At 26.9% G+C, this 14,782-nt stretch overlaps 1 protein-coding gene across 1 annotated transcript; it reads right to left on the bottom strand.

Annotated features, from left to right (window-relative positions):
* Positions 1 to 1,304: 1,304 nt before the first annotated feature.
* Positions 1,305 to 4,084, bottom strand: LOC126653447 (uncharacterized). Its single transcript, XM_050347343.1, has 2 exons — positions 3,871 to 4,084; positions 1,305 to 2,359 (listed from the first exon to the last, which is right to left on the bottom strand). The coding sequence occupies exon 2, from the start codon at positions 2,352 to 2,354 to the stop codon at positions 1,422 to 1,424; it is 933 nt and encodes a 310-aa protein (XP_050203300.1). The 5' UTR covers positions 2,355 to 2,359; positions 3,871 to 4,084; the 3' UTR covers positions 1,305 to 1,421.
* Between the last annotated feature and the right edge of the window lie 10,698 nt (positions 4,085 to 14,782).

The raw sequence follows: 14,782 nt of genomic DNA, 5'->3' as shown, positions 1-14,782 counted from the left end.
AATTTACAACCAAGCCTATTTTTGAATACCAAAATTATTATTAAATTAAAATAACAAATTCAACACTTAAAATTTTAAAAATTATATAATGCCACAAAAAATAAAATTACAACCAGACCTAATTCTTTGAATATTTTCAATTCAACCAAAATTACTTTAAAAAAAATTAGAAAATACTTAAGAAAATTAATAAAATAGTTAAACAAAAAGAAAATAGAGAAAAACATAATCCTGATAAAGTATAGTAATAATATATTACTAAAATAAAAATATTTAAAGGGTGAAATACTTTTTGTATTTTTTTTATTGAAGTAGAAAATTATATTATTTTAAAAAATAAAATATTTATTCTTATTTTCTCTAATGTAAATGAAGTTGTTTGGAGCAATAAGGTGGGATCAGCTTACTCTATAGTAATAGCTGTGTGTTCCCAGTTGGCTTCGTGAAAAACTGTAAGTTGTTATAACATGCCATCTCAGAGAAGCAGAGATGATGGTTAAGCTTGTCGGTCGATTCCAGCTCAAGGGTGGAGAAACGTGAACATGGACGGTGCAATTTTCGGGGATCGACAACAATTTGGAGCAGGGATTAGTAATTGTTCCATTTTTTCCTTTCGTAATAACTTGTTTCGAGTGTCTATTTATTTTTTATCGGTATTTATGAATTGATTACGAGTAGAAATATTTTTTGAGTGGGTCTTACCAAGGTAAAATCCAATTTTTTCCCACCTGGTTAGGGACAGTTTGGATGATATAGTTGAAGCTCGTTATGTGAATTGGTCGAGGAATGTTTCAATGACAAAATTAATGGGCATAAGTGAGGGATTGAGTTGACTTAAATATGGATCCAATTTGATTACAGAGCCCAATGTGTTGGAGGTGGTTTTAAATATTAGGAATTAGAGTCTTAATAATCATGAGTTCCTAGTCGAGAATTCCATAGAGTTAACAAAGAAGCTTTATGATTTTTTTATAAGACGGTTTGCGAATTAGGCGGCATATAGTCTGACATAAAAAGCATGCTACATGTCAAATCATCAAAAGTGATTTTGTGATTTTTCTGAATTTTTTATATTTGTTATTGCTTTGAATTTGATTTTATGAACTCTATTCATTTTAATTTTTTGAAGAAAATAGTAAAAATTTAATAAGTCAAAAAACCAAAAGTATAAATTTAACTTTACCAAAAATATAAATTTAACTTTACCGAAAGCATAAAATTTAACTTTTTGCGTGTGAAATACTTTTTATTCAAAAAATGGAGTATTTTACAAATTTCTTTAAAAAACTCTAGACAACTCCATATAAGATAAAAATATATATTTAAATCTGATTCATAAATAAGTTACTAAACATACTAAAGAAAATCAAACATGTTTATAAAAAGAAATAACTTGTATTACATTATTTAATAGATGAACTTCAATGATCAGCGAAGCTTACCCATTCAAATTCCGACACATGTACGTCACAAGATAAAGACATTGACAAACTATTGTCTTCTATATCATAAACATATAAACATCTATCATCCGACTTATTCACAAAATAAATTGAGTTCTTCTTCACATTTGATGTTTCTTCTGCAATGCAACATGTTCCCCTTTGAAAAGAGAGAAATATTGTCCAGTCTCCAATGCTATCCATTTTCATCCACCGATTCCTTGACAAGTCGAATTTAGAAACGATAAATGTTGCCACGTCATTATTATAAAACCCATAGTAAACCGCAGAAACATATAAGAGCTCGCCATGAAATTCAATCAAATAGTTCCGGTTCGTCATTCTTGAAAATAATGTACCACCATAAACATCAAATTGATCATGCTCCGTATTAATTGTGGAGAATTCAAGCTCCGACCCTTTAAAATCTATAACTACTAATTGATAGAATATGGTTGTACAGTACAACTTTCCTTGAAACATTACTGGAGAGCACAACAAATCAAAAGTTTCTTGCTTGATAAATTTCTCATCACCTGGTCGACAAAACCATATCGCCTTCTCCGTATTACTAATACACAAGACATAACAATTAGAATTTAACGGAGACGATGATAAAATAAAAAAAATATCGTCTGCATCACATTCTAAGGACGGAAGCTCAAGTTTCTTCGTTGATATAGGATTCAAAAGATAATAATCTTTTGACTCGCTATCATCTTTCAACATAAACCATCCTCCAAAACTAGTGCATATCACTTTATCTTGCACATCTGAGATGATACCTTTGTAACATTTATTTTCGGATACGTTGAACAAAATATTTCCCTCTTTTGTATACGTTTCGTCCTTAGCATAACGAATAGCAAGCCAAGGATGAGGTGGAGAAACTAATTCACTTGTTGTTTCCATGAATTCTGCATATAAATTCAAATAAAAATATATATCAAATAGTGTATCAATGCAACAATTTATAACATAAATTGGTCGAGAGCATTAATTATTAACCCTATTATCCTAGGGACTCTTTATTGTATTTTTCATTTTCATATTAGGAATATGAATTATATTTTATACAGGAAAAAAAATGGTCCATAATTTTTTTTAAATTTTGCAACTCTTCATTTTTATTTTTCATATTAGGAATATGAATTATATTTTATACAGGAAAAAAAATGGTCCATAATTTTTTTTAAATTTTTTTTCGTTTTAGGAAGGAATTACATTATATTTAGGAAAACATAATCGTTTTCTAGCCTAGTCCTAATAAAAAAGAATTGGGGAAACTACTAGAATATCCAACAACACCCTATAGTATTATTTATTACAAAACTATTTCAAATTTTTTTGTAATGAAACCATATATCTCGCATTGTCAAATGAGCAAAGAGAAAAAAAGCCAGATTACACCCTGAAAAAACGACACTCCATAGCATTATCATATTTTGATTTAACTAAATGTATTTGAAGAGGCTTTTAAAAAAAAAGGTTAAGACAATGAACCCAATATTTAATTTATGTTAAATTTTTGTTGAATATATATATATAATTTAGTTCAGAATACATTTTTTTGTAATCAAAGGTCTTAATAATGTTTGTTTAAAGTAAAAGAATTCTATAGTTTAGTTCCTCCTTTTTTTATTGTACTCTTATAATTTATTTCCAGAGTAGTAAATTTAATTATTATTAAAAAAAACTCATCTGTTTTAGTCATGACTCATTTATGATTATTTATTATAATAAATATTTATACTATATTCAAAATTGATATTCACAAATAATTGGTATTACATTATTTAACTATATTTTAAATTTAAGTTTTTTTTATTTATCCATATTAGGAAAATAAGAAATACATAATATTTTTTATTTGATAAAATTAATGCTGGTAATTTTTTTAAAATAGAGATTATATTTATTTGTTAAATTTATGAATTTATATTATTCAAATAACATTGTCAAATTGTTTTATTTGAAAACCATTTGATTCCTTCATTTGGAAATTTTAAAAAAATCAACAATCAAAATAATAATCATCTAAATTTTACTTCTTTCTTTCTTTATTTAAAATAAATCTTTACATTCTGGAAAAACGATATGAATAAATATGATTTACATTGATTACAATAATTACAATAAATCTTTCTTTATATATTTAAAATAAATCTTTACCTACATTATTACTAAGTTAACTACAATAGTTATTTATTAGATAAAATTAATTAAAACAATAAAATTCCAGCTAACTTTTTTTGATGGAATCCAGCTAACTTTATTTAACATAACTTAATAGTAACAATTTACGAATTATATAACAGACAATTAGTACAAAATTATTAAAATAGTATGCAAATTAAAATTACTAATTTGATCAAAAATTATCTAATAAATAAAAAACATTTAAACAAATTAAACTAATTGTACTTACATGGAGGAGAGCAGGCGGCAGCGGTGGCTCCGGAGAGTAGGCGGAAGCGGTGGCTCTGGTAGCGAAGGAGGCAAACAGTAGAGAGGTTTTCCGGCAGCGGAGAAGGAGCGGTGACGGGATGCGAAGCGGTGGCGGGGACGGGTGCAGAGGAAGGAATTAGTTTTTATGTTCAGGGATAGTTTTAGGTTAGAGTATAGTGTCTATAAATAATGAGTAATTTATTCAGTAGGAGGTTAGTTTTACAGAACAATCTAGAAGTTCTATTCCTATACGGAATGTAAGAAAATTAATAAGAATCTAACATTAGATTCTCAGAAAATCTAACCTGCAATTCCACTTATGCCCTTCAATTTTCATCTTATTTGCAGGTTCCACGGAAAACTAGGTGAGGATTTTTACGATCCAATACTTTTCATATTGACTATATCACCCTCATCTTATTCTCATCGTATGCGGCTCCGATTCATTTTACAATCGATCCTCTAATAATTAATACATATAGAAGATTACAATTTATTAATTATTATAAATATTAATTTATTGAATTTATATAAAAAAAATATAAGATATATTTCAAAGCATTTTCATTGGTAGACTTAATATTAAAATTATATTAATAAAAATTAATTAAATACACTTTACAATCACTCAATTCAAGGGAAATCAATTTGTATTCAGTTCAAAAAATATTAATTTGGTATTAAATTAAAAAATAATTATTAAAAAATTGTATTTATAAAATAAAATAACGTAAAAAAATTTTGTATATTAGAAATAATTGACTTACTTTTCTTTCCCCATCTAATAATTTTTCTTAAAATCTTCTCAAATGAACAAGAAAGTCATAATTTGATGATATTTCAGATTCCGCCTTAAGATAAAAGATAGTGTTACCCCAAATAAATCATCAATTGTTGTATGTGTTACTATTTTTTCTTTGTAAAAATATATTTTCTTTAGAAAAATCTCTCTAATAATTAATATTCCTACATAATATATTTTAAATTTTATTAATTATTAAATAATATAATTATTAATTAGCCGATGGTACTTTTTTCTTCTTTTCTCAAATAAATTCATATAAAAACATGTTATATTTTTACGTGTTTTTTAATAGACTACTTTTTAATATACATATTAAATTTCTATTTAGAATGCACGGAAATAAAAATGGAGAAATTGATTTCTTTCAAAATATATGAAACAGAAACATAGGGAAAACGTGTAAATAGTAAAGATATAACAGTATATTTATAAATATTTAAAGTTATATATAAAAAAATATAACATATATCAATAAATTTTGGAAATAATAATAGGCTGAAAATTTCAAAATTATCCATAAAATCCAATAAAATCCAACATAACTAAAAAAATAAATTTGCTAAAATTTTATAGACTAGCATTGCTACCTCTAATTTATTAATTTTCGTTGTCAATAAAAAATACGGATGATTCATCTAAAGTAAGGTTGGCAAATTCAAAAACACCCTTTCTTGCATACTTCTGAATTCATCACCACCAACATCTCATATTTTGGTTCTCTCGTCACTATATTGGGAGTTACTTCTTAATAAAAGACGAAGATTATTATGAGTAAAACCCAAGTCTTCTGCACGCTTTGGAGTTAATCTATAGGATTTTTTTAGGAATTTTTAGCTCTCTTTATTTATAGCCTTTTATGGTTTTTTTAAAACTTTTTAGGAATTTTTTTAAATAGGAAACGAGTTTCTTTTTAGAAAACGAGTTTCTAACTTTTCGTATTTATAGAAATGTCCCAAAATGTTTCCGACGAATTTCTGAGAGTTTTCGAAATGGAAACGTTTCCGAAACGGAAAACTCACCCTAAATAAGGTTCATGTGCATCAAAGAATTCTATGCACAACACAGTCGTAGTGGGAATTCTTCCGTTCTCTGGTCAAAGACTTGGTTGGATGCGGAATTTATTCCTCGAGAAGCGGTACGGACGTAGATGATATCATCGCGACATCTCTTTTCGTAAGAATCTGTCGCCTGATTGAATCTTCTTGTTTATGATCCCAATTTAAATTTTTATTTATTGAAACTAAATCATTAGATTTAATAGGGTTCTTACACTTTTATCTTAAATAGTGCTTTTGAACATAAATTTTAATTTTTTAAGCTGTCTGTTAATTTGAAAATACATTGATTAATTGTTTAATAATGTAGAATGATGATAAAATCAATTATTTTTTTATGTTTAAATAAATAATAGTATATTATGTGAATTGAAATTAGTAATCAATTTATGATATCATTGCATATTTTTTCTCATTCAACAACTTATTTATGAGCAGAATGATGATAAAATCAATTATTTCTCGTTTGCTACTTACAATGAAATAACTTGTCTTCGACTGTGTTTTGTATTTTTATTTTATATTTTGCAAGTTTGTATATATCTGTATTGGAAATATAAAAAAAATCCAATTCTGTAATCATATACTAAAGTGGAAATTTATAAAAGAAAACAAAATTTGTTGGTTGCATCATGCAACTGTTGGAATCAAGTGCAAAAAAAGATGAGATTTAGGCTATATTTCTTCCTCCCTATTCATGTTTTTACATATTTCCCGACATCTTATGATATTCAATTTTTTTAGAGTCCTTAAGAAAGTACTTTGAGAAGCTCATGTTAGTTCTTGGTGCGAGTGAGACATTAAAACTGCTTCAGTAGCGAAGAAAAAAGTGGCTGTAAATTCATTAAAAGTGGTCGTAATATATCTATTGGGACAGAAAAAATCCGGTCGTAAGCCATCGTAATAGGCTCCGTGGTAAAAAGTATTTGGGACGGTAGAAATATTCATCCGGTCGTAATAATTTTGTGAAGGTAAATTTCCCGTCGTAATTTAATTACTACCTTTATAATTTTATAAAGTAATTGCGACCACAATCTAAAAACATTTGCGACCGAATTCCCTTCATAATTTCATAAGTTAGCTTACAAATAATAGTACTTAAGACCAATCCCACAAATTAAACATTCACTTAACAGTGTTATGTCTTCTTTTGATGATTCTTTCTGTCTCCTTCCTCCATTCTTGTTTTTTGCTTCTCCTGTATTTATTACATATCCTTGTTAGTTTATTTGAATCAATAATTAATGTACCACATGCAATCAATCCTAAAAATTAAACATTCATTTAACCATGTATGTTGTTGATAAACAAAGTTAATCACCAGATATTTAGTTCCGTCAACACTAATTTCATTTATATGTATAATCACGGATGAAAAAACATTAAGTTAAGAATCTCATGAATAATTGTAAGTTCAGTCAACTCTAATCTAATGCGAATGTTATTGGAATATCCTATAACCAACCACAGAACTAAAAAATCAGCTCTGATCCTGCCATTAGCTCTGATCCAAAACAATTGCAAAACAATAGTACAATATACATTTAAATACCAGCAATCATCAATAATAATATACAATAAAACAACAGCCAATATACTTAAGTAAAATTAAATTATAAGAATCTAAAAATAAAACTTAACACAACATTTCACATTAAAACACTTGCTATGGATTTTGTAGAGAGGTTTAATAATCTTCATTTTCGACCAATTATTCAATCTGACAATCATCGATACCACTGCCATTTATAAACTCGTATAATCTCATGGTTCATATAAATTAAGGACTGGTCTCATGGTTATTGCATTAGACCTTCGAAACATGTAAGAGCTCGCCATGAAATTCAATGAACTAGTTTCGGTCCGTCATTCTTGAAAATTATATACCACCATAATTATCAAAGTGATCATACTCCGTAATTGTGGTGAATAAGCTCTGACTCTTTAAAATCTATAGCAACCAGTTGATAGGGTCTGGTTGCTCAGTACAACTTTCCTTGAAGCATCGTTAGAGAATACAACGAATCAAAATTTTCTTGCTTGATAAATTTCTCATCACCTGGTTAGATCGCCTTCTCCCAATTGCTAATACACAAGGCATAACAGTTAGAATCAAGTGGAGACGATGATAATATGTAATAGATATCCCCACCATATTCTAAGGACAGAAACTCAAATTTTTTCGTTGATATAGGATTCAAAAGATAATAATCTTTTAACTCGTTGTCGTCTTTCAACATAAACCATCCTCCAAAACTAGTGCATATCACTTTATTTTATACATCTGGGATGGTATCTTTGTAACAGTTATTGTCGGATACGTTAAACAAAATTTTTTTCTCTTTTATGTCTATTTCGTCCTTACTGTAACAAATAGCAAGTCAGGGATGAGTTCTGCATATAAATTCAAATAAAAATATATGTCAAATAGTGTATTCTCATGGCGAGAGGGAGCAGCTCGCTCCTTCTTGGGCGGTGCAGCGGGTGCATAGGCAACAACAAGTATATTGATACTCCTTCTTTTCATTCATCCTCATTTTTTAATTATAAATTTCACAATGAGTCATTATAGGTAAGTTATAAATTTAAGAAAAACTTCTAAATTTTAACAATAACCAATCCAACATTATTTTATATTTTTTTAAACATGTCTTAACCACAATCAAGACCAATTTAAATAAAGACCGATTAAGAATTGAAGATTTTACCATTTGAGACAAACTCATGTGGATCTGCATTCGTCTTAGACAAATTGGTTTTGTATGATAATTTAAGAACAAAATATCATTTCACGCCCCTCACCCCTCAACTTGACACGAAGTAACAAAATATCAATCTTATTTATTTCATTTTTATTAGGAACAATTAATAGTTTAGAAACTAATTAAACAAATCAAGAAAATAATATTTTATTTCAAACAAAAATAAATAAATTTAGAAACCCGAACCTTGCAAGATGCATTGTGTTCCCCTTTCTCATGTCTCCTCAGTTTCTCCTTGCAGATCTCACATCTAGTCATAGTGCTTAGTGTTTGATGCCTTCACAATCTGAATGTAGAGTATCGCCGATCTGAAAGATAAGCTCAGTGGAATGCTCAGTGGAAATGGAAGATTACAAATGATAAAAAAAAAATTACAAAGTTGAGCTAAACACGGGCCTTTATTTAGATCGGGGAACACACTGAGCTTATCATTTAAATCGGCGATACTCTAAATTTGGTCGGAAAATTGACCATGATCCAATTCGAAAAGAGAAAAAATCGAAATATTCAATAATATTAATTTTGACCGGTCATATCAAAATTTAAATTGACTCAACTAATTCGATCGAAAATAAATTATGACCCGATTCGAAAGGAAAAAATAAATTTTTTGATAATATCAATTTTGATATGTCTTACCAAAATGTAAACTGATTCAAATCTACTATGATCTGATTCGAAATGTGAAAAAATTAAAAAATTTAATAATATCAAATTTTGCCGATCTTACTAAAAATTAAACTAATTCAATCAAAAATTGAGTATTATCTGATTCGAATAGAGAAAAAAATAAATTTTTTAACAATATCAAATTTTAACGGTCTTTTCAAATTTTCAACTGATTCAACAAATTCGGTGAAAAATCGACCATGATCTGTTTCGAAAGGAAAAATAATTAATTTTCAAAAATATCAATTTTAATCATGCTTATCAAAATACAAATCAATTCAACTAAATCGGTCGAAAATTGACTATATAACTCGATTCGAAAGCAAAATAAAATAAAATTGATACTACCAATCTTGATCCGTCTTATAAAAATTTCAAACAATTCAATTAATTTGGTTGAAAATCGATTACATGTGATCCTATTCGAAAGGGAATAATGGAAACTTTCAATACTATCAATTTTACCGGGTTTGCAAAAATTTAACCGTTAATTCGGTCAAAAATCGATTACGATCTAATTCAAAAGGAGGAAAAATATATAGAAAGTTTTAACAATATCATTTTGTACCGGTCTTATTACAATTTAAACTGACTCAACTAATTTGGTCAAAAATATATGATCTGATTTGAAAGAAAAAAAATTGAATTATTCAATAATATCAATTTTGATTCGTCTTACCAAAATTTAAACATATTCAAGTAATTCAGTGGAAATCGACTACAATTCGATTCTAAAAGAAAAAAAAAATTCAATAATACAAATTTTTTCAAAATTTAAACTGATTCAACTAATAGGATCGAAAATAGACTGTGATCTGATTCGAAAGGAGAAAAAAAATGAAATTTTTACTAGTCTTTCTAAAATTTAAACTGATTCAACTAATTAGGTTGAAAATCGGCTATGATCTAATTCGAAGGAAACAAAATTAAAATTGTCAATCGCATCAATTTTGATCGGTATTACGAAAATCTATACCGTTTCAACTAATTTGATCGACAATAATTTAACAAATCGGCTAAATTATTAATTTTTTAAAATTCGATTTTTATAAAGAAAATTAACCAGTCGGTCTGATTTTATTAAAAACCCAGGGTTTGATTCATTTTTAGATATTATTTTTTATTTATGTTCTAATGTAAATCAAACCAAAACAACCAAGCCAAAAAATGATCGAATCAACCGGTTCAATTCAGTTTGGAAAAAAATAATTCTTTCAAATTTTAGTTCAAATATGTTTTATAAAAAAATAAAGTTTCAGTTCGGTTTGATTTGATTTAAAAAAAATGATTCAACACTAATTGACCAAAGCGAATGTTCGATTTGGTTTAAAAAATTCTTTAGAATTTTGGTTCAATTTAATTTTAAAAAATAAATTTTTTAGATCAGTTTAAAGAAAAGTCATTTTAGCTTGATTCGATTTGATATTATTAAAAATTGAATTTATCAGTTTGGTTTGATTCGATGCGGATGACATAGACATTAGGCCGATGAGATATAAACCAAATCATAAAACTGTGCTAATATAGCATCTTGTAATCTCTCTGATGGTCAAATGGGGTATTATTATGAGAAAATTACAGAAAAGGGCTGAAAATTGGTCCAATTTTCCACGTTGCTCTTTATCTTTCAGAGTTTACATTTGGACCCATTTTAATTACAACTGTATTTATAGATCATTACCATAAATTTACAACTCTTCAGTCGAAGAAATCAATGCTTCATCTTCTTCTCGAGACATAGTTCTAATGATTTTTGAATGTTTTCTTTATTAATTTTTGAATAGCGTTTTAGAGAAGATGAGTGTGAATTATAGAATTTGAATTTGGAACTTGATATATATATCTAGTACAATTATTGCAATTTAATAATAGATACATGTATAATACATTAATTATAGTTAAAATAAAATAGACAGAATAAAAAAATAATTAATATTAAAAAATAATTTTTAAAAAATAATAATATGGTGAATTTAATTTATATAAAAAAATAAAAAAAAATCAAACATACAACAAACCACTTGAAAATAAATTTAAATAAAATATTGCCAAATTTTATATAATGAATACATCTCTAACGCATTCTTGATATATCTTTGATACATTTTTAATACATCTCCGATACATTTTCAATACATCTCTGTTACATTTTCGATACATTTAGATGTAGTAAATTGAAATTGAATTAATTGAATTAATTAAATTTTTAAATTTTTATTTTTATTTAGCTTAATGCCTTAGAAAACCCCGACCTTTCATCCCCTTTTCTCCTACCTTGACGTTGAAAAATTGTCAATTTTACCCCATTTTACATTTTTTTTCATTTTAATTGTACCCTAAAGCATAATATTTACCTTTTTTTATTTGACAAAAGTTCAATAATTTTTTTTTTAAAATGGTCAATTTAATATAAAAAGTTAATATAATGCAAAAAGGGTCAATTTAGAGAACTTTTGCCGAATAAAAAAGGATTAATTTTATACTTTAGGGTACAATTGAAATGAAAAAATACAAAATAGGGTAAAATTGACAGATTTGCAACGTCAGGGTAGGATTGAAAAGGGGATGAAAGGTCAGGGTTTTTTTAAAATATTAAACCTTTTTATTTTTATCAATTTAATTGAATCAACTGATGCATTTTTATACATACAAAAAACATTTGAAAACAATAATCGATGTATCTCCGATACATATTTGATACACCTCTCGTACATATTTAATACATTTCTAATACCTCTACTATATATATATATAGCAGTATAAAACATAAATTAGTACCGGATTTTTATACAACTATTAAATCTTATTTATAATTTTTATAAAATCTTTTATAAAATATATAATATTAAATTTTTAATTAAATTGTATAATATATATGTTAACTAAAATATATCGTTAATTGAATATTAACAGTATATTAACATTAAAATAGTACTAACTGTTAAGTTAACAGTTTGCAAAAGATTGGAAATAATCTTGATCATAAAGTGACAGTTTGCAATCTTTTTTTTATATGATTATGAGGTGTCCTGAACATTCTTTTAACTATAAAACGGCACTTTTAAAGCTCTCACATTCAAGTAATCCCCATTTGAACCGGATAGATTCTTTGCGGGAGGGAAAGCTCTGACCCAAGTTTTAACGGCTGCATACATGAGTATGGTTTGAACTCGCGACTTCACTTAAGTCGGGAGAGCGCCTTACCAACTCATATGCGCCTTGGGGTTAACCGTTTGCAATCTTGCAAATGTGACTTTGTGACTGGTTAGTTAGATATCTTTAATGTATAGTATAATATATAAAAAAAGCCTTAAATTAATGCACAAAAAACAACCAACTTTCGCGTGTTTTTTGTATTTAATATTAATCTTTTAATTTTGGCAAAAAAATTCACGAACTTTCAAAATTTTGCAATTAAAGACACCAGCACCTTTTTGGAAATAAAATGACACTATTTTCCAAGGGAAATACACACGTAGTCTTATTTGCAAAAAAATAGAAAGTTCATGTTAAATATGTCAAAATTAAAAGATTATGTTAAATGCCCAAAACAGGCAGAAGTTGATGATTTTTGGTGCATTTAAGCCTAAAATAAAATAGGGCTAATGTTATAAATATTTATCAACTTTACACATTTCTCATTTTAATCTCGTTGTTTAAAAATCGTCATTTTCATATACGAACTACCAATTTTTCTCAAATTCATACACTGTTCAAAAATCCGGTGGAAATTGCCGAGTTGGCAACCAGATAGTGACATGACATAACGAACCGGATAGTGATATGTCGGTAGTTTTTTCCTTTTGGAGTGGTGTATAGATTTGAGAAAAAATAATAGCTGTTATGTGAAAATGACGATTTTTAAACGGCGTGATTAAAATGAGAAAACATATAAAATCGGTGAATTTTTATAATATTATAAGTTGGTGAATTTTCATAATATTATCCCTAATTGTATTAAGAAGAGGTTAGTTCATAGAAGGAATTCAGTTCCTGTACATAGGATAAGAAATTTAGTAAGATCTATATAATGAAAATATATACGGAGGTTTTAGTAACTTTAGATTCTCCTTATGCCTAATATTTCCAGACTTGAATTCACCAATTGTCCCTAATTTTAGGGCTTTTTAAGCCGAACCACTTTAAATCTCTGTATTCCTCTTTATAAACTCTAATTTAGTTTAAAATTCTCTATTCCACAATGTAAATAATTTTAATATGTCATTTATAATTTATCCATCCATTTTAAGGTTGCTATTGGGATTTCATGTATCTTAAGATTAAATTACTTATTTTAATTTTTTTTAAATCAAGTAGATTTCAAAATTTATATTTTGAAAAAATAGATCACTTTAGTAAATTAGATTTTTAAATTTGTGTCTCGCGATCAAATAAATCATACGTTTGGTATATATTAGGAATTATTTGATCTAACTTACAATAATTTTAAATCTAATTGATTAAAATGTTAAAAATGACTCATTTAATACTAAAAATAAAATCTGCAATCTAATTAACTAAATAATTGGATTCTGAGATATAAATTCGAGGACTGGGAGCTTTGCTCTATATGATAATACTGCAATTTCAAAATGGTATAAAAATAAAAGTAAATATTGTTTAACTCATAAAAATTAATTTATTTTATTGTACTATCTGACCTGACAGATTTTTATTTGCTCAATTTTTTCAAAAATTGTATGTCTCAGATTTTCTTTTTAAATATAGTCATTGATTTGTTGACACATTAGACAGTCAAATAAGATGGGTTAGTTTTAATGGATTATATAACATTACTCAAAAATAAAATAAACTTACCTAAATTATAAATAACAAACTCGAAGTGAACAATTTCTTTGATGGGCCCATACCTAGATCATAATACGGGCTTTTGAACCCAAATGTTAACCATTTCCACCCCTACCAATGAAATTCTAATACTGCAACGGAATGGAATAAATCTAAAACCATAAAGAAAGAAAAGCACATTTCAACTTTTTACCCAAATTTATAATTTCTTATTCTCAATAAATAAAATAAAAAATATTTACTTATTTTTCTATATTCTTTGTAAAGGAAAAAAAAATTATGCTAATCGTCTTTTTTTCCAAAGCTAAAATTTATTCATTAAAATTAAAATATCAAAAAATAAAAGTCATAACAAAAAAAATTAAATTTAAATTACTAAATAATAAACAACAACTTAATAAATTAATAATAAAATTAATTGAAAACAAAAAATTTAGATATGAATTCCGAAAAATTAGTACAACAATGAACAAAATTCCGTTCGGCTGGGTATTTTGATATCTTTTTTTTCGATATAGCAGACGATTTGCTCGATCCGTTGAAGTCCAGTATTTTCCAGTTTTCATCTTCAATGAGTTTCTAAAAAATTAGATCGACAACCTTCCAATTTCTTAAATCTATAAAAACTTGAATGTAAAGTCCGTACAAACCATAAAAAAATCTTGAAATCTGAAAAATCAAACCAAAAGATATATAAACACCAGATACTTTTTATTCAAACATGATAAATAACCAAACCGAAAGAACAATTTCCTAACGAAAACTTATAAAATCAAAGAGTAGTCTGAGTAG

The sequence above is a fragment of the Mercurialis annua genome, linkage group LG6 (genome assembly GCF_937616625.2).
Source record: "Mercurialis annua linkage group LG6, ddMerAnnu1.2, whole genome shotgun sequence".
Taxonomy (NCBI): domain Eukaryota; kingdom Viridiplantae; phylum Streptophyta; class Magnoliopsida; order Malpighiales; family Euphorbiaceae; genus Mercurialis; species Mercurialis annua.
The sequence above is the reverse complement of the archived record's forward strand: the minus strand, read 5'-3'. Positions and strand labels throughout refer to the sequence as shown.

Coding starts and splice junctions, on each gene's coding strand:
- LOC126653447 (XM_050347343.1), bottom strand. CDS start 2,354: ATGGAAACAACAAGTGAATTAGTTTCTCCACCTCATCCTTGGCTTGCT.